The sequence below is a fragment of the Mixophyes fleayi genome, chromosome 6 (genome assembly GCF_038048845.1).
Source record: "Mixophyes fleayi isolate aMixFle1 chromosome 6, aMixFle1.hap1, whole genome shotgun sequence".
Classification (NCBI taxonomy): domain Eukaryota; kingdom Metazoa; phylum Chordata; class Amphibia; order Anura; family Limnodynastidae; genus Mixophyes; species Mixophyes fleayi.
Genome location: NC_134407.1, coordinates 202,835,426 through 202,863,368, shown reverse-complemented (window position 1 = coordinate 202,863,368; position 27,943 = coordinate 202,835,426). Strand labels below are relative to the sequence as shown.

Here is a 27,943-nt window from a genome sequence, read left to right as displayed (position 1 = left end):
TTCCATTCAATTTTGACCACCTCATAGGTCACAATATTATTTTCATACACTTTCAACCAAAGATTGCAGCAGTTCTTGCCAATGATAAGAGAAAGGCCATTGTCATGCCTGGGCATAAGACCAAAAATCCACCTCTTAAGTGCGGAATTATTTTTACACAAATCCTGACAACAGTTGTCTAGCCATTTGGAGCATTTTTAAAGCCACACTCAGTAGAGGTAGGGACCTCAACCATCTAGGATCCTCATCCATGTTACGGCATTTGAAGCGAGTTCATGGAAAGCTGTTGGGAAAATTAGAAAAAATGTTAAAAAAATAACAACAAGCAGTCCAGCATCATCTACCTCCCTTCTCTCATCTAGATTCCAGCACTTGCAATCTACAACCCCAACACCTTCATCAATATCCCCAGAAGCAACAATTGACTGTTAAACAATCGTTTGCAAGAGGAAGCAAGTTTGAAAGCTGTCACCCAGTTGCAAAGCGGATCACAGACGCCATAGGGACTATGCTAGTATTAGATCTGCATCCAATATCCACTATTAATGCAGCTGGTTTTAGACAGTTACTTGAGGTCTTCTGTCCCCGTTACCAAATTCCATCTCGACACCATTTTACTAGAAAAGTTATTCCTCACCTCTACGAGAAGGTTCATAAAAATGTAATTATTGGGATACAAAATGCCATTCTACCCACTGACATGCGGACAAGCGGAAGTGGGCAAACTAAAGATTATGTGACTGTGACAGCCCACTGGGTTGGTGATTCGCCTTCACCAGCAGGAACAGCAGCATGTACCCAAGTACGTCACATTTTTCAGAAGTAGGCTACTCTGTGTATCAGCGGCTTCAGTAAGAGGCATACAGCTAACAATCTGTTACAAAAAGTAAGGGATGTCATTGCAACATGGTTAATCCTGCTTGGACTCTCCAGAGGCTATGTAATTTCTGATAACGACACCAATATTGTTCAAGCATTACAGCGTGGGTGAATTCCATCACATTTCCTGTTTTGCTCACACAATCAACTTGGTGCTACAGAACTTTTAAAAAATGACAATGGCATGCAGGAGATGCTGTTTGTGTCCAGAAAAATTTAGGGTCATTTTCGGGATTCTGCAACAGCATGTAGGAGAATGCAGCAGCTGCAAGAAGACTAGCATTTGAGGGGAATGTACTTTAATTCAGCAAAGTAGTCACCTGTGAAAAGAGTGCAGATACGGTTAGCTTGAGTCAAGTGATTGCCTTAATTATACATTTTGAGAAGGAGCTACAGAAATTTAACGGATGAAATAAAACAAAGTAAATGTGCTAACTATATTTTAATTGTAGATTAAGTACTTAATTCGCTTCGCCAGGATCCAAGAGCTATCAACATCTTGTAATGACGTCTTCTCCTTCAGTTTCTCTGGCAACTGCTTGTCGGAAAAAGTAGCTTTCCCAAGACACCCAGTGGTGATGCAGATGAGTCCACACAACATTTTGATATTTGCTCTGCTCTAAAGGAATTGGCCAAAAATCGTGACAGCTCTGCCCTAAAATTAACTACTAATTCCATTTGGAAGGCCAATATCGACAATTACATCATCGTACACAGACTTCTATGAGGGTGGGATGAATTAGTATTGTTTGAGGAAGATTAGCACTGAACCCTGCCACCTCTCCTGTTTCTGAGTGAGCTATGGTACAATAAAATGTAACTGCAGATTTAGACCAAGCCAGGCAGGCCTATAATTTCTATTTCAGCAATTACAATTAGCAATGGAGCTCTTCTCTTTGGGTGTTACCTATATAACACTGTAGAGTTTGCCTGCAAATTCTACAGACAAGCCTGCTTGTCTTCCTCTTCATCAATGACTCTTAGCAATTGAGCACTAGTCTTTGGGTGTATATTACACCCAAACCTTATTAGTGCAAGTTAGGAAAAATACAGTTTAATCCCAGCTAGGCCCTCCACCATCCTTTGCATGTTAATAGTAGGATTGGTTGGAGTTATGGGCAAGGTCATTTTTTGGTAAAATCTTTGAAACCAGCCCAGATGTCAAACTGTTGTGGTCTGCCAGCTGCGTCATCCCTGCTACTGTTTGGAAAGTGCAATTTGGTGCCAGAACCTCACGTGCCAAAACTGATGCCACTGGTGCAGGACTTACACAATCAACCGCATCCTCATCAGCGCCCTCGTCGGCTACACAAATCTCCCCCTCATCCTCTTCTAATTCCAAAGTGTCATCCTCACTTGGTGTATCACCGGCTACACTCGGGCTGTTCAGGCACACATCAGCAGAAATGCCGAAAGGGCCCTTCTTTATGGGTACACTATCAGAATGGTCACAATTACACATACCACTCGTGGATGGACTCTCCTCAGGGATTGGTGTCATTTCTGATTCTGAGCATACATTTTCCTCTAATGCCTTACTGTTTTCTTGCAGCTCTTCTTCCACACGTAATAGTAGTTGTGCACCACTTTTAGACTCCAAATTACTTGGTCTTGCTTGGTCACGAGTGACCATACAAGAAGAAGGTTCTGTAACATTTTTAGATCTCGCACTAATAGAGAAAGGCGAAGGCCTCATTGTTTTTTTGCCACTGTGTGTGTAGAATGGCATGTTGGCAATTTTTTTTTCTCTGCAGTTAACTTTTCATCAGTTACACCTCTTTTTCTCTTCAACACAGTAAAAGGATTTTTTGGTGTGTTTTTTTCCCTGACTTAAAAAGACTATGTACTTTTACATAGGCTTTACCAGATGACGTACAGGGAACACTACCATCAGGACTAGTGCCAGCAGCTGCTTGCTGATCCTGCTCATATGTGGACTGCTGTGAATCCAATTTATTGAGACCCAAAGCACTTGTAGTGCAAATTCAGAAAAATATAGTGCTGCTAGATAATTATTTCAGCACCAGAAAAATTGTTTTTTCAGAGAGGGGAATATCTGACACCCCAAACACTTGTAGTTCAAAATCTGAAATATATACTGCTGGTATCTAATAATTTCAGCACCAGAAAATAGATTTATTGGAACTGAGAAATATGTCACACCCCAAGCACTTGTAGTACAAAATCAGAAATATATACTGCTGGTATATTACTATTTCTGCAGGCAGAAAATAGTTTCTGGAGGAGGGAATATGACACCCCAAAGAGTTGGTAATGTTTGCAAAAATGCCTCCTCTATCCTCCTCTCTTCCTGCTGTAAGACGTGCTCTCTCCCTGCTCTAATGCTGCCTGCGACCTAAACCTTCTCTCTCCCTCTGTCAAATGGCGCTGGATTGCTGTGGAGGCGGCTATTTATGCATTTCAATCATCGTGAGAACCGAGCTCTGAGATCCAACGACGTCACTATGGCGTTTTGCCTCGATTTCGAATCTGAATTGGCGCCAGAGTACCGAGCCTGCTCGCTCGGTACTCGGATACCTCAAGTTCAGATGGGGTAGATTCTCAGGGAACCGTGCCCGTCCATCTCTACTAATTATTAAACGTGGGTGCTATTTAACACCAGGGCTAGTATAGGCTTTTCTAAATTTTAAGTACCTGTCTTTTTTCCAAATAGGACCCCAACATTTCAGGATCCAGAAAAGCAGCAACTGAGCTTAAGACACCAGCAGCTGCAGGTAGTGACAGCTGAAAGAACTAGTAGCAGAGAGCAGGACAGTCTGCCAAGAGGTAGTTTATTTTGTGTGATGGGCTGTAAAGTGGGTATTGGGGGAAGAGGGAGAGAAAGCTAAAACTTTGCCTAATGCGCAGAGAAACCTTGCACCGGCTCTGGTGGTAGCCTCCACTGGGTCTCGTTGGCGATAGCGTCCCCTGGGAGAAGCCTATTTAAGTAGAATCGTGGCATTCCATGTACCTCTGCAATCCTTCTTCTGTTACTGACATCTCAGGGTGGGGATAATAGAAGAGAATGAATGAAAAAATGCTGTGCTTTCATTTGCACTATACATGTGTGAACCAACTTACCAGGTCATGCATGAACAAACCCCCTGAGACAGGCCCAGCAAAGCAGTAATTAAACCCTTAATGCTCTGGGCCAGTATTGCAAAATTTTATTTAATTGACCCCCTTATCTTTTTAATTTTCTTCTCTGTTATTTATTTCTGTTGCCCTGAGAGACGGCACAGCTCCGGTACAATTGTATGCAGAGTCGTATCTCAGGCCAACAGAAGAAACCTAAACTGATAAAGCAAAGTTCTGCGTACAAGAAGAGAGAATGTACAAGATAACACGTTCAAGTCAACTGAAGGTGCAAAACCACTTTCAAAACGTTGTTTAGAATTCTTCAGGTAGTTTACTTTTTGTTTACTCACACACCTAAAATATTTCAATGACCCCTCCCCACACTAATAGTATACAGGGTTATCATCTAATGACACATTGGACAACTGGTGACTCTTATTGATGTAATCTGTTCACAATAACATGGACATACATTTATTATAATATTATTTAAAGCAAAGCTGTCAATTTTAATCCCACCTAAATGTCACTTTATTGTAATTATTCAAACACCCAGTGTAAACAAAAATCTTTATTTACAGAAATTTCATAAAGGAGCTGTGGAGAGAAATGATAACCAATCCTCCTCTGTGTACGTATATATCTGGGATAAAAGTACATATGTATTATCTGGGATAAAATATTCGCAGTATGCAGTAATATAAAAATACAAATACCCTGTAATTGTTATTCCGTAGAATGGACCAGTGCATATTATTGTAACAATATGACAAAGTGTCTGTTAATAAGTTGAATTTTGCAAGATGATTTACCTGCACAAAATCCATGCCAATCTGAGACGTTCCGACACCCCTGAGATATTATGGGAAGCAATCTGGCCTGTGTAATGCATGGAAGATATATAGATTTCTAGCTGTGCTTTGCTGGAGGTAAAAAGCAGTTTTTATGCTCCCCAAGATTCTCAGAGCCATTTACAAAGCTGCAAAAATGCAGACATTTTTTTTCAAACAAATGCACCTATTTGTCTGCTGTATTACCAAGTGCATCTCCACTTTTCCGCATACACTCTTTTGCGACCCTTGCAGGTAATGCTGTCAGATGCATTGTGTGGGCTGTGAGTTATTTGGGGAATGCATACAAGGATTGGGTGCATCGCTCCCTCCACCTGTTTACTTAGTTTCTTCGGCCAGATTAAATTTCATAAATGATCCTATGTGTCCCGCCTACTTATGTCACATGACTCTTCCTGGACCTGCTGGCTACTTGTGTCACATGACTCTTCCTGGACCTCCTGGCTACTTGTGTCACATGACTCTTCCTGGACCTCCTGGCCACTTGTGTTACATGACTCTTCCTGGACCTCCTGGCTACTTGTGTCACATGACTCTTCCTGGACCTCCTGGCTACTTGTGTCACATGACTCTTCCTGGACCTCCTGGCTACTTGTGTCACATGACTCTTCCTGGACCTCCTGGCTACTTGTGTCACATGACTCTTCCTGGACCTCCTGGCTACTTGTGTCACATGACTCTTCCTGGACCTCCTGGCTACTTGTGTAGCATGAATGTTCCTGAATGTGCTTATGATAGAATGTATGACAGCAAATGAAGGCAAAAAAAATGTGAAATTGTACGAAAATACTGGTTCACATACAGTATTCAATAATTGTTTTGTTTTTTAAATTGTGCTACAAAATAACTGATGTCATTTTTTTTCCAAGTGCCAACAGAAAAGAACATGGGTACTTGTTACTCAGTTATATAAAAAATAAAATGACTGAACTGATCGACCAAAGAAATACACTCCTTAGTAATAATGCCCTGTTATAGAGGACTAATACATTTATATATAAGTTATTAGTCTGGATATAGAATTAGTGCTGTAAATGATTATTGAACATTGAGTGGTATATTGGGAAACAAGACAAGTGGTTGAGTGATCCACAGGGAGAGGTTTACTACTCAGATTAGACATGCATACCGATGTCTGTAGTAAGTAAGCAAGAAGAACAAATATGTCACTGAATAAGGGCTGGAAATATATCCAGCATATCTGTAGCTCTAAAGAACTTAAGTGATTTATTGTATGCCATAATGGAATCACTATCATAGAGTGAATTAATCCCCTCTGCTCAGGAATGTATTGTCGGTCTCTAAAGCACCACAGATGTAGCGTACAGAGGTAATAGGGACACTGAAGCAATAATTGTCACATTATATTGTCCAGCGAATTCCCTCACTCAATGCATCTTCTGATCCTCAGATGCTCTCTGTCCGTAGGTGCTTCCACCGAAATGAGGTATCCAGGTCAAAATCCTCCTTCTCCTGCTCCTTGACCAGCTCCAGGAACACCTGTGGTGAGAGGCAATTAGTAACTTGGAGGGTTTGGGATATCTGGCAATGTGCAGCCAGGGTACAGACTGATGTAGGGTAAGGGGATGTAAAATATGACACAATCACTTATGTTAAGAAAAGACAGGAGAAGCAGCAAGGAGAAGAGAGGCTGAGAAAAGAGCCATTAATGGGTTTCCATGCCCCCTCCAAACTTTCAGCGAAGGTTAGTCTCAAAAGTGAAGTTAGAAAGTCAAGAAGGGTCGGTTTTAATCCATCTTCTTTTTAAAGTAATTTTTACATATTGTAATTGTGAATAGCATGTTAGAAGCTTTGTAAATACCAAAGCTGCCTATAATTTTAATGCTTGAGAGAAAGATAAAAAAAGTATGAAAAAGACTACTTTAATAAGGCACCACTTTGAGACTATCCCTAGATGCTCCCTTCATTGTGACTTGTATCCACAGAAGTAGAATAAAGTTACCTGCTCCAGGGTAGACTGGGAGAAACTGTATTCCTCTATGTTATAGGTACGTTTAGCTGTGCAGAGACAAAATCACATTTTAAGTCAGGACACCTGTCATACAATATCTATATAAGCTTTTCTAGAGCATGGCTATCCAACTGGGGTTTCACCGATATCAGTGGGAAATTTTGACCCAGAGACCAGATCAGAAAAATTAAAAGGCAATTGGTGTGGAGACAGGCTTATCATAAAGTTCCCACCTTTGCTGACAGTCCATTGCTCAATTGTGTAATTGCCTACATGTATATGTAAATCATGTGGCTATTTATACAAAAAAACTCGGATTATGCTGATCTGGAGACACAATGGGGGTTTATTGATGGAACTGGATGGGTTTATTTAATTGCTTATTGTTCATTTTGGTTTTACCAAATCCCAAATTATGAATGTTTCCATCACAAAGCTACGAATCAGATTTCTCACTTCACTTATTCCATGTTACACTCCTCACTTTCTCATTTCACTCTCTCTCATTTTATTGCACTCCTCCTACACTTTCCCCATCCAGTCAGCCCTAACGTAACATCTCTTCAGCCAAGTAGCCAGGCTCACCCCTTCCCTGCCCGTTTTCCTGCATTTATCCCACTGTCTATTTCCATTTTATCCCCTACCACATGTTCCCTATTTCTTAATCTACTGAGCCAGATCCTCTGAGCAAGTACTCACCTTCCTCGAGCTGTAAGAAAGCCTGTGATAATGACTGCACGCTACCCATCGGGATCTTATAGACCAGCAATGAGGAGAACCTGAGGAGTAATCAGAGAGTAAGGTCCTGTCACCTCTTTGTCTGTTTGTTAATAACCAGTCTTGTTTTATTACTGTGTTCCAACAGTGGTGCTAGAAAGTTTGTGAACCGTTTACAATTTTCAGAATTTCTGCGTAAATGTGACCTTAAATGTATTCCGATCTTTATCGAATTCATAGACATAGTCAAAGATAACACAAAAAAACAAATAACACAAAAACACAATTCATTTATTGATCAAAACGATCCAAAATTAAATTTCTTTTGTGCAGCTTGACATCATTGATCGAACTATGAATTCTGAATTGTACCAGCAAATTCTAAATGAGGATATCAGTTTATGCACCGTAAATGAAGGATTGAAGCAGAAGGAATTTTGCACTTCGGAATGGCCGAGTCAAAGCTCAAACCTTAATCCAAATGAAGTGATGTAAGTGGAATTGAAGCGGGGTGTTCATGCAAGAAAGCCCACCGACGTCCATGAGTTTTAGCAGTTCTTTAAGGAGGGATTCCTACAAGGTGACGTGGGACTGATCAACATTTACTGTAAATGCTTGATTGAAGTCATTGCTGTTAAAAGGGGTCACACTAGTTACTGGAAGCATATGTTCGCATATTGTTCACGACAAAGAAATTTAATGTTGGATCATTTTGATAAATAAATGAAAGAAAAAGTATATCCATTTGTTCATTCTGTATTCTGTTGGGTTCACTTTATGTATTCCATGACTTAGATGAAGATCTAAGTCACATTTATGGGTACATTTATGCAAAAATTCAGAAAATTATAAAGGGTTTACAAAATTTCTAGTACCACTGTAGTTGGAAAAGCATTGCAGAGCATGCTGATGCTATATATATATATATTGTGAAATAGCTCCGCGCATGTACCAGAACGGGACTTACTCCAGTGAACGGTGCAATTTATGTCCACATGCAAACAACACTTTCAACTGTCTGCAACTTGAAGGGCAGAATAGGGTGTGGAAAGGGGCGGACAGACTTAGCAATGTACAGTAAGGACATGCCAAGGACAAGTGTATGCACATATGGTCGGTTCAAGGTACATATATTTTAGCTGTATCACTTGCACCAGATAAATGCCAGTTTTAAGTGATGACTGATAGTGATGACTACAGGTATGCTTCTCAGAGCATGTGTTTGCAAGCAAGAGACATTATATACATTCATTTTATGTACAGTACGCATTAAGAACATCCTCATTTATATATTTTATGTATTTTTTTTAAATGAATGATTATAATTTGAAAAGATTTACATTTTATGAAATCTTTTTATTTACATACTTTCTGATGGGACTTTATATTGAAAATATTCATGTACGTATTCTTCACTGTGTTCTGACTGTACTTATACCCAGATTCAAATGGAAACATGGCTTGAGATCCACTTGTATTTGAATATGGGCATACATCCGTACAAGTTCCATGCGTTTATTTTTTCGTTTGAAGATTAATCAGGCCCATATTCTTTATTTATTACAGAACCTAGCATGTTTCTGCTTTTTAAAATTATATCAATAGAATTTATGACCGTTCCTTCAAAGTAATAGCAAGCCAAAATAGAGTTTTTTTAACAAAATATCTACTGATATGATTTACTGACTGATAAGGATAAAATAAGTAAATATTCAGTGATAATAATGTTAAGCTCATTAAACAGTGTAATAACTGTCAATATCATGTTAATAAGATGAAGTTTTAGAATTCATTAGGAAGAGGTGATTTGGAATTCCACACATTTCTGGACATTTATGAAAAGTAGTGCATTGGAAAACTGTGGTTTAGCCCATAGCAACCAATTAGATTCCAGCTGTTATTATTTTAGTACAGTTTTGGAAGTGAAGGTGAACATTTGAAGCAGTAATATATGTGTCTATTAGCCCAAAAGATCATCTGATCGTGACCATCTAGTTCAATAAGAAGTGGCAGAAGATGTGGTCAACCACTCTGACCATGTGTAGAGTCATTGTCTGAAAATTCTAACTATGCCCTGTAGGAAAAAACTGTTTGGCGTAAGTACAGAAGGGCAGAATGTTTGATTTGTGTCTACTTAGAACTGGGGTCGAGCAGTGGGATCTGCCCTGTGTGGTCACCTATAACACAGTGCTGCTATATTACCTGTCCTGTCTGGCTGCTTGTGGGAACAGCCGGGTTATCTCCTGGTGAATCTCATCCAGATGGTTAGAATCCTTCACTTTTATCTCTAGGAGATAACCTTTACCAAACTTGCTCTTTAGCTGCTGGATGGACCCGATGCACCTGTATGTGAATGAGAGATTAGAAGAATGGAGAGTAACTATAAAAAGAAAATAAAATTGTCTAGTGTACAACTGTCCTATTACTATAACTGTCCTATTACTATAACTGTCCTATTACTATGAACTTCAGGAAACATCCTTTTGAGATTAATGATGATGAAAGACCAAACAGTCTACTGTCAATTCTTTCTCTGTAATACTACAATCATACCTAACATTTCCCAGCTCCCCCTTGCTCTCTGTACCTGAGTTTTCCAGAAACCATGATAGCAACACGATCACACACAGCTTCTGCCTCCTCCATGTAATGTGTGGTCAGGATAGCTCCTCTCTCCTTGTTCCTGAAAGCCGCTCGGATCGCTCTCCTTTAATAGAGATTCTGATTTTAATTCATCCCAATCTTATATACTATATACTTACTTCCTATGTGGTGTAAACTTTCTAGTTCTTAATCACAGAAAACATGGTCGATTATTACATCTGGTCTGAAAATGTGCACGTAATACGTGATTAAGAACCATAAGATGTGTATTGTTCAGGAGAATTACAAGAGAGTGTCTTGTAAGAGGTCTTAAACTTTGTTCTATACCACTCAGATGAGGAACATCAATGTTGGGGCTGTGAACAGAACTAACTAGGACTGTGACAATTTGGTTGCCCAGTTTGACGGTCTATTAAATTGTCCTCAAATGACATTCATGTGGCCTTCAAAACTATGGTCCTGAATGATCAAAGAAAGTCCTATACAATTATTTGTATAGAGCAGAAAATGTTCTCAACCACACTAGTTGATCAGCAACATTGAGCAATTGAAAATCCAGACTGGATTTGTCCAATTGAGACTTGCACATTACAAAGAAGCATAAATAAAATCCATGGAGCATAAATCTACTCAAGTATATCATTTATAGTTTTCGCCTTTTATTTTTATATGAACTATCTCTGTACAAATTCATCAAATGTAAAACTCACCAAAGTCGTTGCTGACCTTTGGGGTCCAAACCAGTTGATGGTTCATCCAGGAGAACAATGGTTGGGTTACCCAGCATGCTGATGGCAAAACACACCTAAGAATGGAAGAAGATCATTTTATAAATATTGCTGCTCATCACAAATCATTCATATGGATAGGTAAATACATGCAGGAACTGTGTGGTGTGAGCTATGGTATTGCAAATGTTTCTTAAACTTGCAAAACCCTCAAAAAATGCCTACAAGATCAACTTATTCTTTAACCTGGTACATGTGGATTTATTGATCATCAAACCTGCTCCTGTGTTGTTTCAGTTTCTTTTTTATGATACTTCTATTTCATATTAGACACCACTTACATAGTAATGCTTATGGTAGTTTGTGTAAGGGATAATAGAACTGACATTTCAGTAGCCACCTCAGGCAGCAAAAATACAAATTTATACCTTCCATTCCTCATAAAAAGGTAACGAACACAGTTGTGGTTATGTAGAGGTGATATTTGTATTTGTAAAATGGGTGTTACACTGCCCTAAACAGCACCCACAGTAGTAAATATATCTTCCATCATCTAACATTAAATCCAGTGTAACCATCTAGTATTACAACTGACTATAGAAGGACATACAAAGTTACAAATAAATCATAGATGTAATATTCCCAGAGGAGTAAGAAAGTGAGTGTGATGCCCTGAAGAATGAGATGCGAGTCCCCAAATGATTAAATGTGGGACTGCAGTGAATTATTCGGTTCAGGGGATTGACTATTATGACTCATGTTCCCTGTTCGGGTGTGAGGTCATGCTCAGTGCTACTCAGGGAAGTTCAGAATCACCCGGGAGAGAAGCTCCAAGATAGAGAGAAATCAGTGCAATTTCAAAGATGGAGTTTGAGATCCTGAGAGTGAAAAGACGGAATGTGAGGACTGGGCATCATTTCACCTACTGTATCTGCATGACATTTATCCTCCTGATATCAAACATGCACAGAGAGGCACACCTGTTGGCTATCCTTAACCCTGAGGGTTCTAATTTCAGAGAGGGGTGGCTGGCTGATCCAGGGTACTACAAGAAAGCAGTTAAGCCTAAACCACTACCAACACTTTCATCAGCATTGGTTCTTTGGATCTTTATGATGCACAGAAGAGGGGCTGTGTCCAGGTGGATTAAGGCTAAAATTCAGCAGTCTTATGTTGCTGCAGGAAAAAGAGTTCCTGAAAACATCACAGCTCATTCTACAACATTTATCATGCTTTGTGCATGGGGCCTCGGCCGAGGAATTGTGTCAGGTGGCAACCTGATCTTCCTGTCCATACATTTACTAAATTTTACAGATTCAGTGTTTTTGGTTCCTGAGCATACCCTCCTCTAGGAGCATGCATTCCTGAAAGAGAAAAGAGGATTTTTGTACTTACATTGAATCCATTTCTCTGATTCTATCTGGGATACACTGCATTCCCACCCCTTTGTTCATGCTTTGGTTTGGTTTTTGAGTTAGAATGGTTGTTGGTTTGATTACTATGAGCTATCCAATAGGCTTTGCTAGATAAAAAAACTGCGTGTACAATGGTGGGTTATAGGAGGGGGAGGAGCTTCAAGTTGCCAGTTTTCAATATTTCAAACTAAGATTTTTGACTCTCCTGCATGTGCTCCCCTATGCCCAGTGGTGGGATTCAGCCGGTTCTCACCGGTTCGCCAGAACAGATACCTAATTTTAGGCTCGGTTCGGTGAACCGGTGACTACCTAGTCACCATCTTCGTTGGTGGGGGGAGTAGGCTAGATGAAAAAAAAAAACATACTCACCTGTCCACGGCGTCGGCACTCCTCCCTGGTCTGCCCGCACTGAATATCGGGCAGACTTTAATTTGAGGGCGCAAAGGCAGCATGGCAGACATTACTTTGAAGGGCAAAGGCAACATGGCAGACATTTTTTCAGGAGCAAAGCAAAGGCAGCATGGCAGCCTTTATTTGAGAGGCAAAAGCAGCATGGCAGACTTTTTTCAGGGACAAAGGCAGCATGGCAGACTTTATGTTATGGGGCAAAGCAAGGGCAGCATGGCAGACTTTATTCAGAGGCAAAGGCACCATGGCAGACTTTATTTTCAGGGGCAAAGCAAAGGCAACATGGCAGACGTTTTTTTCAGGGGCAAAGGCAGCATGGCACAGTGAAGGGGGAGCAAAGGCAGCATGGCAGAGTGTTCTGAGGGGCAAAAGCAGCATGGCAGAGTGTTTTGAGGGGCAAAGGCAGCGTGGCAGAGTGTTTTGAAGGGCAAAGCAGAATGGCAGAGTGTGATGAAGAGGGGCATTACTGTGGCATAATTTGAAATGGGGGCACTACTGTGTGGCATAACATGACTCATTACTATTATTATCTTGATATTAGCAGCATAAAATATTGTTTGAGTATTAAAGTATACGAATATTAATATGCATTAAATGCATATTAATTTGAGTATTAAATGCATGAATTATTAAACTACCTTTCGGTATATCGTTTTGTATACTTAAAATGGTCATTAGGGCAGAGAACCCTTGTCAATTTATTTGAATCCCACCACTGTCTATACCCCAAGATAGCAGGGTCCCCCCAGCATTGATGAGCGAGAGGCAGAGGTTACATGGGTATACAGCCTTCATTATACATAGATCTCAACTCCAGTATAAGAGCACAGAATACGGACAAGCAATCAGCACCTTTCTACAGACCCCAGCGGACAATTTCCTGGCCGGTTTATCTAAATGTTCCTTCAGCTCCAGGGCCTCAGCCACTCTGCAAAACAGCATTATAGGATTTATTGCTGGAGACAGGATGGAGATAACATGATTTTAACCTAATCTACAACATATTGTACATCATTATCATTAACATACTTTACATGTCATAATTGGGATAGAGCTGTCATATTTGTGAAATATCTCCATATACAGCAATCTTACCCCCCTCCACAACCTTCAAAAACAACCAAAGCACACTTCATTGGCGATATCTTGGGATCTTTGTCTGTTTTACCCAGTTTGTTTATTAGTTTACTATGTTTGTCCCCAATTGTAAAGCGCTACGGAATATGTTGGCGCTATATAAATAAATGATGATGATGATCATATAAATAGAAGAAATTTATTTTCTCTTCTCATTTCTGGTGGTTTAACTTCATATTGTGTTTTTTTTAGATATATATTGAGTAAAGCAGCATTTAATGTTACTTTTTGGACTAACCATTAATTTTTCAAAACAAACTTTCCTCCCTTTTCATCAGCCCTGAAGCAGTAAAGTTATGCTGGATGAAATAGATGAGACTTTGTACCTCCTGATGACCTGATCTCCATCTTCCTTCTTCATACCCTTCACGGCTGCGTAAATCTCCAGATGTTGCTTCACCGTCATATCTGGCCACAGGGGACTGTCCTGACAGCAGTAACCCATGAATGCCGTGGACTCATCAGAGATTTTAGTCTTGGGCAAATCGAGTTCACAAAGTACTACCTATATGGGTAGACAACTAGGATTGAATTGCTAGACAAACACAAACCATTAGTGCATACAGGCAAAACTAGAGTCACTAATAGACCACAAACAATGGATATGGAGATACCAATCATGGAGTACTAGACAACCTAATGCTAGACGTCTAACAGTGATGCAAGAGTAATATGCAAATATTGGTTTAAAAAACTTTTACCATGTACATTTACATCTACAATGACGACACAACTCCAGCAGTTTATGTGCAGGGCGGATTTTCTACACTATAAAGCTGAGCTAGTAATGTCGTACTTACCTCCCCGGCTGTTGGTTTGATTTGACCGGCCAGCATGAATATAGATGTGGTTTTTCCAGCACCGTTGGGGCCCAGTAACCCCAGGACCTCACCTAAGTATGCAAAAAGCAAGATTGTTTCATACTGTTCACATTATATTTCTTTTATTTATATTTCCTCAAATTCTTCCAAAAAGAAATTAAAACCTGTTCGTGCTATTTTAAATTATTTTTCCAAACAATATTTGTTTTGTGTAATAGGTAACAGAACAGAGCTGGTTTTATTTATTTATTCATTTCGGTAAATAATTTTGTTTATTCAAATAGATAGCGACTCCATGACTATAGGAAAAAAATAATTAAAATCTACAATACAGTAGTGTAATATTTTTTTTAGTTTAAATAAATGTTATTTTCTCAGCTCTCAGCATATCTGACAAAGAAATGTAAGATTTATAAACCTAATTATCCAACAGGATCAAGCATACTAGATAAAGTTTAAAGCTCAAATTATGGGCAGACAATGGATTTAACAGGCAGTTTGTGGTCAATACTGAATAAAGGGGGTGGAGGTAGAGGTAGGTCTATTAGTATGAGTGAGTATGTGAGTGTGGGATAACAGAGTATAGTCGTGATTACTGTCATGAAGAGTTAGCTCAGGTAAGTCCGCCAAGGGCCCTTATGAATTTCAGTCCAGGGGGTCAATACGCTATGAAATTTATTAGGACACTTGTGTAGGATTCTTTTTATGTGTTCTAAGCAGTGTGTTTGACAAAATGTGTTGCTTAATGTTATAAAAGAGGCAGCTGGTAAAATAACAATGGAAAAACTGTTCAAAGTCAGGTAGATACCAAGTATTATCTAAATAATGATTTGTAGGCAGACATTAATGAAGCTTTTAACTGCTCTCTCTAATCCAAGCCCATTCTTCAGGGTACGAGATCTCTCTTATGTCCTCCTCCCATTTGCTTTAAATGGTTGTGGGACAATAGCAAGCCGTAAAATGTTGAAAGAAGTAACTTTACGTTGGACCTTTTAAGGTAGAAGGATTCCAGAGTATTCAACTTGATTACAGGAAGAGATCATTGCTAGTGTAAGTGCTTAAGATGAAGATATTGAATTGAATGCCTTATGTTTTTACAGAAGCTATCCATTAAGCCTATTTAAGGCTCATTTGAGTGTGGCTTACAAGTCTGCTAGATGTAAGCCTCTATACCTGGGAGGTGAGTGCATCTGATTTTAACTGCATTTTAATGGTGTTTTACAGCATATAAGTCAGTGTAGGACCTGCATATAATGAGTGCCCTTGATGCTAGGATGCAGGCTTAAATGTTTTCATAAAAATATCATCATCGCCATTTACTTATATAGCGCCACTAATTCCGCAGCGCTGTATGCTCACTCACATCAGTCCCTGCCCCATTGGGGCTTACAGTCTAAATTCCCTAACACACACACACACACTAGGGTCAATTTGTTAGCAGCCAATTAAGCTACCAGTATGTTTTTTGGAGTGTGGGAGGAAACCGGAGCACCCGGAGGAAACCCACGCAAACACAGGGAGAACATATAAACTCCACACAGATAAGGCCATGGTCAGGAATTGAACTCATGACCCCAGTGCTGTGAGGCAGAAGTGCTAACCACCGTGCTGCCCTAAAATATGAACTAATACCTCATGTTTTCATTTTTCTAGATACACACAAATATGCAGTGTTAAGGATAAGTGCTGACAACAACTGTCTGTTTTGTATACATATATGGGCACTTATATTGCCATGCAGCTGGTACCATATATAACATGGGATATATCGAGCTCAGGCTTATTTTTTCTCACATATTGAATGAACCTAACGGTTGGTATGCAGAATTGTTCCTGTAAAAACCTAGAAGATTGAGAAGTTGTGCAGGGACCAAAATCACAGAGAAATGTTATGTTATGCTTGGACCATTCCCCAAAATGATTTATACCTGGAGGGAACGCTGGATTGCTCTACAAGGCAAACCTTAAATTGGGAGGGGGGGGGGTGTAGTGTAGGGATGAGCGCACTCGGATTTATGAAATCCGAGCCCACCCGAACGTTGCGGATCCGAGTCGGATCCGAGACAGATCCGGGTATTGGCGCCAAATTCAAAAGTGAAACTGAGGCTCTGACTCATAATCCCGTTGTCGGATCTCGCGATACTCGGATCCTATAAATTCCCCGCTAGTCGCCGCCATCTTCACTCGGGCATTGATCAGGGTAGAGGGAGGGTGTGTTAGGTGGTCCTCTGTGCTGTTTAGTTCTGTGCTGTTTAGTTCTGTGCTGTGCTGTGCTGTGCTGTGCTGTGCTGTGTTCTGCAGTATCAGTCCAGTGGTGCTGTGTGCTGTGCTCTGTCCTTCTGAGGTCAGTGGTGCTGCTGGGTCCTGTGCTGTGTCCTGTTCAGTCCAGTGGTGCTGTGTCCTGTGCTCTGTGCTTCTAAGGGCATAGTTATTTCCCCAATATTCCCCTGTGTTTAAAAAAATAAAAAAAAGTTTTTTTAAAAAATACCAAAAACTACTTTAATTTTTTTTAATTACCACAAAATTTGCACAACCAATCCTGCAGTATAAGCCCATTGGTACTGCAATATTACCAAGTTCACACATTCAGCAGTAAAAGTCCAGTGGTACTGCAATATTACAAAGTTTACACATTCTGCAGTATCAGTCCAGTGGTGCTGTGTCCTGTGCTCTGTCCTGCTGAGTTCCGTAGTGCTGCTGGGTCCTGTGCCGTGTCCTGTTCAGTCCAGTGGTGCTGTGTCCTGTGCTCTGTGCTTCTAAGGGCATAGTTATTTCCCCATTATTCCCAAGTTTTTAAAAAATAAAAAAAAAGTAAAAAAAAATAAAAAATTTAAAAAAAAAAAATATATATAATAATTATAACCAAATTTGCAAAACCAATCCAGCATTATAAGTCCATTGGTACTGCAATATTACCAAGTTCACACATTCTGCAGTATCAGTCCAGTGGTGCTGTGTCCTGTGCTCTGTCCTGCTGAGTTCCGTAGTGCTGCTGGGTCCTGTGCCGTGTCCTGTTCAGTCCAGTGGTGCTGTGTCCTGTGCTCTGTGCTTCTAAGGGCATAGTTATTTCCCCACTATTCCCAAGTTTTTTAAAAATAAAAAAAAAGTAAAAAAAAATAAAAATTTAAAAAAAAAAAAAATATATAATAATTATAACCAAATTTGCAAAACCAATCCAGCAGTATAAGTCCATTGGTACTGCAATATTACCAAGTTCACACATTCTGCAGTATCTTGTGCTACATATAATGGAGACCAAAAATTTGGAGGATAAAGTAGGGAAAGATCAAGACCCACTTCCTCCTAATGCTGAAGCTGCTGCCACTAGTCATGACATAGACGATGAAATGCCATCAACGTCGTCTTCCAAGCCCGATGCCCAATCTCGTAGTACCGGGCATGTAAAATCCAAAAAGCCCAAGTTAAGAAAAAGTAGCAAAAAGAGAAACTTATAATCATCTGAGGAGAAACGTAAAGTTGCCAATATGCCATTTACGACACGGAGTGGCAAGGAACGGCTTAGGCCCTGGCCCGTGTTCATGACTAGTGGTTCAGCTTCACCCACGGATCTTAGCCCTCCTCCTCCTCCCCCCCCCTACAAAAAATTGAAGAGAGTTATGCTGTCAGCAACAAAACAGCAAACAACTCTGCCTTCTAAAGAGAAATTATCACAAATCCCCAAGGCGAGTCCAAGGGTGTTGGTGGTTGTCAAGCCTGACCTTCCCATCACTGTACGGGAAGAGGTGGCTCGGGAGGAGGCTATTGATGATGTAGCTGGCGCTGTGGAGGAACTTGATGATGAGGATGGTGATGTGGTTATTGTAAATGAGGCACCAGGGGGGGAAACAGCTGATGTCCATGGGATGAAAAAGCCCATCGTCATGCCTGGTCAGAAGACCAAAAAATGCACCTCTTCGGTCTGGAGTTATTTTTATCCAAATCCAGACAACCAATGTATGGCCATATGTAGCTTATGTAAAGCTCAAATAAGCAGGGGTAAGGATCTTGCCCACCTAGGAACATCCTCCCTTATACGTCACCTGAATAACCTTCATAGTTCAGTGGTTAGTTCAGGAACTGGGGCTAGGACCCTCATCGGTACAGGGACACCTAAATCCCGTGGTCCAGTTGGATACACACCAGCAACACCCTCCTCGTCAACTTCCTCCACAATCTCCATCAGATTCAGTCCTGCAGCCCAAGTCAGCAGCCAGACTGAGTCCTCCTCAATACGGGATTCATCCGAGGAATCCTGCAGCGGTACGCCTACTACTGCCACTGCTGCTGTTGCTGCTGTTAGTCGGTCATCTTCCCAGAGGGGATGTCGTAAGACCGCTAAGTCTTTCACAAAACAATTGACCGTCCAACAGTCGTTTGCCATGACCACCAAATACGATAGTAGTCACCCTATTGCAAAGCGTATAACTGCGGCTGTAACTGCAATGTTGGTGTTAGACGTGCGCCCGGTGTCCGCCATCAGTGGAGTGGGATTTAGAGGGTTGATGGAGGTATTGTGGCCCCGGTATCAAATTGGGTACCGGGGCCACCCCACTATGCAGTCCAGATACTTGTTTGGTGGAATTCAGACACGTGGAGGGTTTTTTAATTATATTGTGGCCTCGGTACCAAATTGTGTACCGGGGCCACCCCACTACGCAGTCCAGATACTTGTTTGGTGGAATTCAGACCAGTTGAGGGTTTTATTATTATATTGTGTGGACCACTCTATCTATACCACACTACAACTCTATACCACTCTATTTCATACTTTAATTCTATTTCATACTTTAATTCTATTTCCTACTTTAATTCTATTACTAATTAATTACCATAAAGAGGAACAAAATAAACCAATTTTACCAAAAGTATAATATGACTTAGACTTACAAACACTACACTTGAAAGATCGTGCCTTTAAATGAAAAAGTCAGTCTTCATTGCACGACTATGTGCAACAGGGACAGTTTTTTGGGTTTACAAAGTCAAACAATAACACTTTGACCCTGTCTGTCTGGGATCTCAATGACGAATTGTCTGTACCATGTTTGGAGGAGGTATTGTGGCCCCGGTATCAAATTGGGTACCGGGGCCACCCCACTATGCAGTCCAGATACTTGTTTGGTGGAATTCAGACACGTGGAGGGTTTTTTAATTATATTGTGGCCTCGGTACCAAATTGTGTACCGGGGCCACCACACTACGCAGTCAAGATAGATAGATGCGTATTGCGTATCATAGATAAAGTACATTCAGTGGTGTGGGGCAAATTGAAAAATATTTAAAATGCACTGACATTATCAAAAACAAGAGGTTGTCACACGCTAAAACTCCAACATGTATATGATGGAGAGGATGGAGGAGCAGCCGTATGTGTAGTGTAATGCAGATCTGTTGAAGGTTTTTTATATATTTTATTGTGGTGCCCAGTGCCCACTCCTCTACGCAGTCCAGGTACAATTATTGGTGCGAATCATAAAAGTTCAGGGTTTTTAATATATTGTGGTGACCCAATCCTCTACGCAGTCCAGGTACAATTATTGGTGCGAATCATAAAAGTTCAGGGTTTTTAATATATATTGTGGTGACCCACTCCTCTACGCAGTCCAGGTACATTTATTGGTGCGAATCATAAAAGTTCAGGGTTTTTAATATATATTGTGGTGACCCACTCCTCTACGCAGTCCAGGTACATTTATTGGTGCGATTCATAAAAGTTCAGGGTTTTTAATATATATTGTGGTGACCCACTCCTCTACGCAGTCCAGAAAGATACCTTGTTGCAACGTTTTGGACTAATAACTATATTGTGAGGTGTTCAGAATACACTGTAAATTAGTGGAAATGCTTGTTATTGAATGTTATTGAGGTTAATAATAGCCTAGGAGTGAAAATAAGCCCAAAAACTTGATTTTTAAACTTTTTATGTTTTTTTCAAAAAAAATCCGAATCCAATACCTTAAATCCGAACCGAGACCTTTCGTCAAGTGTTTTGCGAGACAAATCCGAACCTCAAAAATAACGAAAATCCGGATCCAAAACACAAAACACGAGACCTCAAAAGTCGCCGGTGCACATCCCTAGTGTAGTGTGAGATTTTTATGAGAAACAACATCATGGATAGGTCCTGAGCTCATACAGTTATAATGCACCAGAAACAGGAGTTGTGGCTCTAGACTAAAAAAATGTAAGTTTTACCTTTCTTTACACAAAAGGAAATATTTTTGGTGGCAACTCTCTTCTTCTTCTTAAAACTAAAGATTCCGGATTTAACTTTAAACTCCTTGCGCAGACTGTCAACGATGATGACTGGTTTCTGAAACAAGATAATAGGTCACATTTTACTGGAAAGTACAGAATCTTGGGCCTGATTCATCAAGGTACGCAAACTCATGTTTCATACTTTGAGTGATGCAAACCCTTATATTTGCGTTGGAGTTTGAGTTTGAGTTGACTTTGAGTGCCGTATCTGCTCTGTTTGCGCTGCGTATGTGGTGTTTTACGTAGCTCAAGTCCCGTTTAGCAGATGCGTATGAGTTTGCGTACCTTGATGAATCAGGCCCCTTATTTTGATTTCATTACCCTGATTATTATAAATATTTATAGTAAATTTGGCAGAAAATTGTGCTAAGCATTAAATGTGTTAAACATAAAAAATATTGCAGTTGAAAGCAACAGTGGTGCCATAGTGTTCTCTGTGTTAGTCGATGGCAGAGTAGGATATTTGTTGTCCTTAAAGGGCCTGTATAACAATAAAGGTTATATACAAACCTGCATATTGCGGACACGCAGAGCAAATGACGTTTTAAGAAATCATGCTCCTGTTTAGAGAGACAAGATGGAGTGCTCTTGTGGTGTACATAGTTTACCTTCCTCTGGTGGGAGTTTTGCGCAATGAGCAAAACCAAATTTATTTTTGTGAGAGATGATATTTAAGTATTTAAATCCTTTGCATGTTTGTGCTTGGAAGATGATATGGGACAAATGGAGAGCCAGTAGAGTAGTGGCAGAACTGGAAGATTTAAAATACCCACTCTGGTGTCCAGGAAAAAGCTTCATCCTTGATTCCAGTGTAGATCAAAATAAACTTAATTGGGAGGGGTTAATACGCCAATCAGAACCATTAAGTGGTAGACAGGATCAGCTTGTTACAGAATTCTGATTTCTCATTTTCAGAGTCTACAGCGCATTCTCAGCTTGCTGAGCTCCTGAAGGAGAAACCCAAGAGCTCTTTGCTTTAAAGCAGAAACAAAACTGGACCAGACTGAGAGCAAAAAAGCTGATTAAGCTTAAAGGCAAATACAATCTAGGCCTAGCTAACCAAATTGAGACATTCCTGTGGTGGACTAGACCAAAATATTATGACAAAGGTAATAAAGCACAGCATTTTTTGTCCTTTAAGTTAAGGGGCATCACAAACATGGGTCAAATCTATTCCACCGCGGTCCATAGGGAATAGCGCACACTCGTAAATTCCACTAGAACAGACTTTTCTAGCTATTACTAATATCTATCTTCCTCTTATGTTCTGAATGGCTAAGTAGCTCAAACATCAAGCAGTTAGAGCAATTTCACCTATCTCTATTGTTTTAGCTGTTTGGATGGTGGTTTTGTGGTGGATTTGCAAACCCCAGCTAAGTAAATCCGGCTGTTTGTATGTTCATCATTGTTAAAATTGGGATGGTGATTTGTAAAGTGGTGGTTTCAAAAATGTAAATTCTGGCTGTTTTAGTGGCGGTTCGGCCTTTAGTAAATCCGTCAGTTTTAAAACAGCCGAAAAGTGGCGTTTTTATCAAACCATCCTTTAGTAAATCTAGCCCTCAAAGTAGGGCCGTCTCTTCCATTGGGCACAATGGGCAGGTGCCCGGGGGCCCTGCGGGCAAGGGGGCCCGTCCGAGGCAGCTCTGTAAAAAAAAAATCCTGAAAAAAAAATAAAAATGAAAATTCTTACCTTGTGGTCACGTCAGCGGCGATCCGGCTCCTTCCCTGGTCCCCTCTTCCGTGCTGTGCTCGCAGTGAATGTTGGGCATGATGTCACGCCCAGCATTCACTGCAAGCACAGCACGGAAGAGCGCAGAAGAGACTCAGCGGCGCGGAAAAAAGGAGAAGGGGATCGGATTTAAGGTAAGTTAAAAAAATATATATATATATATATATATATATATATATATATATATATATATATATAGATGTAAAAAAAAAAGTGATTATATATATATATATATATATATATATAATCACTTTTTTTTTTCAATACATATATATTTTTTTTACACACACACATATATATATAATATATATATATATATATATATATATATATATATATATATATATATATATATTTTTTATTTTTTTTTAGGGGCCCGGTGCACTGCATTGCCTGGGGGCCCATAATGTAGTTAAGGTGGCCCTGCCTCAAAGTCTTGTATCTGACCCTGCTACAGGTAAAGACCGTGTGGTGGAGAGATCATATTACCTCTTCCTCGTGGTTAGTAGCTTTGGCGTGTTTAACTATTTCTCTTTCAGCCAGAACCGCTTCATCAGCATCTTCCAGCTCCTCTGGATTTGGTTTAATATTAGGTTTCCTTTTTGAAGTTCTGGAAAGGAATTGAAAGATAAAAATAATATTATTGCTACAAGTTATAAAAACGTAGTGACAACTACAATCCCATGTGATATGATATCCCATGCCTCCTAATTCATATACTCAGGTTAAAGTGCTGAGAGCAGAACAAGGAATGTGTAGCCCACCAATGTAAGGGGTAGATGTTTATGTTGCTGGTTTTTTTTAGTGCAGGTGCTTCCTTAAAGAAGGTCTGCATCTGCTGCAGTCAGTAAGCGTTGACATTTTGTGCATGGCCACCTGACTCCAAGCCAGAGCTCTGACTGGGAGTAGCTGGGTCCTTCCTGGTTGGTCATGTTTGATGGATAGTTTGCCTGGGTTGCAATGTTAGAAAGTGTTGGCCCCAGGAAATTGTATAACTAGCAGAGTAACTCTGTGCAGATACTCCATTAGTGGTGACAAGAGAGGAGCGATGAATGTGTCACTCCACCATAGTTCTGTACCACAGTTTTAAGGATGAACGTGATAGCAGCAGATATAGAACCTGATCCACAAGAGCAGAGGATTGTTAGGTAAGAGAGGGAGAGGCTTGCTTACCCAACTCACCATCATCATCATCAGGCTTCTGTTGACAGGTATTATTTAATCTCGTTACTCTAGATTCTACTGGTTGTTATTACCTGTATTGAGGTAACCTGGATACATTTTGCCTGTATCTAACTTATTCCCTGAAGTTATTTCAGTAAGCTATTGGGAAAAATATTAAAGTGACTGGGACCCACTTTTCACACTCATTTGTACCCGGATAACTGTGGTTTAACCGATTACACATCGACAGTAAACTTCCTCTTGATAAACCGACGTCTCCTGGCCACCAAGGAGAGCTCTAAATGTATATAATGTATATGACAGAACAAGCAATGTAAAGCTGGGGATATAAGGAAAAATATGATATTTAGCTGGAGTACTTAGAACCAGAAATACATCGTATACTAAACCTGAACACTGGGTCTCTCTTCAGGCTCCGTGTTCCATATCTCCATTCCAAACACCACAAGATGCCCCAGAACAGGATGATTTGTATGCAGGACTAGAAGAAAGAAGACATTCAATGTGTTGAGATATTTAGAAAGCATGAGAGGAAAACATGTTGCACCTCTATAATACCTTGATAGACTACCAACCTGAGAGTTATAGATGGTGATAAAGGGGATACCATACTAGACATTTTACTGCAAATGCTGATAAGAGGATACCAGACTAAGGCTTGTATAAGATGACACAAAGCTTGGAGATGTAGATAATGATAAGAGGATACCAGGGGGTAAATGTATGAACATGCGGCTTCTTGACCACCCGCGTGTTCAGCGTGTTCGGCGATTAAATTTCAAGCGGCGCTGCATTGTAAAGGGACGATTCACCCCCAGCAGCAGCAACAGTAGCAGCAGTGGGACTAACGTTTTCTTCAGAGGAATCAATAATAGTGCAGGAGTCATCCAGCCTTAATAAGTGGGATGCAGGGCTAATGAGGATATTGATGAGGATGGTGTGGTGGGTGTATTTTGTAGCCGTCGGGATGTCAGTGAGCGGAGGGTCCTAGCTGATGATGGAGTGCTTGTAATTTTTTTGGAAGAACTTTCAGCTTTTCCCAACACTTTGCCATGAACTCTTGTCAAATGGCGTAACATAGACGAGGTTCCAAGATGGTTAAGGTCCCTCCCTCGACTGACTGTGGCTTGACATACACTACAAATGGCTATACAGTTGTTGTCTGGATTGGGGTAGAAATAATTCCACACATAAGAAGTGGATTTTTTTGTTTTATGGCCAGGCATGACAATGGCCTTTTTCTTGTCACGTGCCAGAACTGCTCCACTGGTGCAGGACTTACACAAACAACGTCATCCTCATCAACATCCTCATTAGCGCCCTCATCGCCTACACAAATCTCCCCCTCATCCTCTCCTATTTCCTAAGTGGCATCCTCAATTTGTGTATCACCGGCTACACTCGGGCTGTTCAGGCACACATCAGCAGAACTGCTGAAAGGGCCCCTCTTTATAGGTACACTAACAGAATGCTCACGATTAGACATCCCACTGTTGGATGGACTCTCCACAGGGATTGGTGTCATTTCTGATTCAGAGCAAACATTATCCTCTAATGCCTTACTGTTATCTTGCAGCTCGGCTTTGACGCGTAACAGTAGTTGTGCACCACTTGTAGGCTTGGTAACATTTTTGGATCTGCCACTAATAGAGAAAGGTGAAGGCCTCATTCTCACTTTGCCACTGCGTGTGTAGAATGGCATGTTGGCAATTTTTTTTTTATCGGCAGTTAACTTTTTCTCAGTTACACTTCTTTTTCCCTTCAACACGGTAAAAAAAATGTTGGTCTGTGTTTTTTTGCCTGATTTCAAAAGACTGTGTAGTTTGACATCGCCTTTCCCAGATGACGTACTGGGAACACTACCTTCAGGACTGGTGACAGAACCTGGTTGCTGATTCTGCTCATATGTGGACTGCTTTGAATCCATTATAGCACTTGTAGTGCTACAAATTGTTTTAGATACTGCTGACAAATATGACTTTTGACAGCCAGAAAATTTAATGCAACAGAATGGGGGACACCTCAAAATGAGAAATATGATTAATAAGAAATGGGAATTTGAGTCTTTTTCTTCTTTTTTCTTTTTTAATTTTATCTTTATTTATATCGTATAAAATATGTTGAAATATTGTTATCACAAGAGCATGATGAAGGGGAACTGTAAGTCCCCACATGTTTTTATGCACAACATGCTAAAATGTATACACAGAGTTGTTACCATGGACTTAAGAGAATGAGATATTTACTCACTATATTAGATCTGCTGAAAGGGATTACTTCTTTCTCTCTCAATTAGAGATGTTATAGAAATCACCTGGATCTCTGCAGGGGGATAAAAACCCCTCTGCTCTAACACTTGTTTACTCTGCTTCTGAGGAAACGGCAGTATACGCCGAGAAACGCGTTAAGCAATTGTATTATTCCAGCAAACAGCTCTGGTCTATCAGAGCATGAAGATCTAACTATCATCAGCGTGATATTGCTGCAAGTTAATCCACTTCAACATGGGCTGCTGAACATCATTGTGATATATTAAACACCCAGTGTGACTGTTTACAACAAGACAGGCAGAGTGCCCGGGAGACGTCCCGCCACTGGGACCGAGTGGAGCCTGAAGTACCACGCAGGTGACATTACACACGTGTGTTTGTTCCTTTTAGGATAACCCCACCCTTTCACGCACCTGCTCTAGCCTATAAATTGATTGAGCAACTTTCATTTCTTTATTTGTCTGAGAGGCATGTTGGTGTCAGTAGCTGAGGGGGAGTGCTGACATTGGATTGCTATTTGGAGGTTTCTGGGGTACCTCTTTGGTACGTTAGCTCTCAATTTAAAAACACATATGTATGGCCCAAATATATGGGACTCTCATTGTTTAGAGTTAGGACCACCCTATTAGCAAAAGCACCTTGGCGTGGTGGGTGGCTTCAACATACATTTGCAAATGTGTGTAACTGAGACTTTTGCATTTTTATCTACAGTAGAAATAGCAGATCTGTTGCTGGCTATAGCAGTGTGCTGGGGGAACTCTTTTCGTGTGTTTGTTCATTTTAGGATAACCCCACCCTTTCACGCACCTGCTATAGCCTATAAATTGATTGAGCAACTTTCATTTCTTTATTTGACATTACACAATGTTCTGAACATCAAACTTTGAATGATTATAAGTCCACACTGCAGTGTGTTAGAAACAGACAGGATATAATATCATTGGGAGAAACCTGAATAGATGTAAACCTGTGAGATCCTGTATGACATTTATTGCTCCACGGGTTGGAGGTATTATCAGGTTTATTGGGAACCGAGTTATCCCGGGACAATGACTGTTTTGATGCTCAATTAAAGTATGCATATATGCCAACGTTGTTGAAGATTCATACGGAGGTTATCTATTGTAATAGTGTGATTATAAGCAGTAATATTAACGCAATCTGATGCAATTGAAGTCCATAATTTGTGCATTTTATACAGGACTTTTATATGTACAATGTTACATTTTTATCATTGATGTTATGAGCCAATAAATGCTATATGTAATTATCTAGTGCCCATACTTTTTCTTATATACTGCTGGACACCCCAAAAACACTTGGAGTGCTAAATATTATTTTTTTACACTGCTGACAAATAGGACTTTTGACAGCCAGAAAAAAGAATGGGGGACACCCCAAAAGCACTTGGAGTGCTAAATATTATTTTTTTACACTGCTGACAAATAGGACTTTTGACAGCCAGAAAAAAGAATGGGGGACACCCCAAAAGCACTTGGAGTGCTAAATATTATTTTTTTTACACTGCTGACAAATAGGACTTTTGACAGCCAGAAAAATTAAAGCAAAATAATGGGGAACACCCCAAAAGCACTTGAAGTGCCAGAAACTGAACAAAAACCCTCCTCTATCCTCCTCTTACTGCTGTTACAACTGGTATTAAGATTAGAATGGTATTGAATAGAAACAATAATGTGTCCAATTACTGCTCTGTCTCTGCGCTGATATAGCCAGTGTATTGCAGAGGGAAATTCTGCCTGGCAAAACGCAACACAGCATCTCGATCACGTTGGTGCAGGAGTTTGGCTATGAAGGTGTGGGGAGGAGCCCCAAGTGGATATGCCTGAGTTGGAATGCAGTGTGCCCACTCCACAGCAAATTGAGCTGTAAA

At 40.3% G+C, this 27,943-nt stretch overlaps 1 protein-coding gene across 4 annotated transcripts in view; it reads right to left on the bottom strand.

Moving 5' to 3' along the window:
- Positions 1 to 4,515: 4,515 nt before the first annotated feature.
- Positions 4,516 to 27,943, bottom strand: part of LOC142095217 (ATP-binding cassette sub-family A member 9-like) — a 127,184-nt gene continuing 103,756 nt past the window's right edge. For all 4 annotated transcript variants that reach the window (XM_075178102.1, XM_075178105.1, XM_075178103.1 and 1 more), the window contains 12 exons: positions 24,172 to 24,263; positions 23,087 to 23,207; positions 20,806 to 20,923; positions 14,590 to 14,681; positions 14,116 to 14,294; positions 13,505 to 13,580; positions 10,812 to 10,906; positions 10,085 to 10,204; positions 9,700 to 9,840; positions 7,480 to 7,559; positions 6,772 to 6,827; positions 4,516 to 6,308 (listed from right to left, as the gene is read on the bottom strand). In XM_075178102.1, coding sequence (XP_075034203.1) covers positions 6,216 to 6,308; positions 6,772 to 6,827; positions 7,480 to 7,559; positions 9,700 to 9,840; positions 10,085 to 10,204; positions 10,812 to 10,906; positions 13,505 to 13,580; positions 14,116 to 14,294; positions 14,590 to 14,681; positions 20,806 to 20,923; positions 23,087 to 23,207; positions 24,172 to 24,263 — 1,263 coding nt within the window. In that variant the 3' untranslated portion in view covers positions 4,516 to 6,215. The remainder of the gene's footprint in view (positions 6,309 to 6,771; positions 6,828 to 7,479; positions 7,560 to 9,699; positions 9,841 to 10,084; positions 10,205 to 10,811; positions 10,907 to 13,504; positions 13,581 to 14,115; positions 14,295 to 14,589; positions 14,682 to 20,805; positions 20,924 to 23,086; positions 23,208 to 24,171; positions 24,264 to 27,943) is intronic.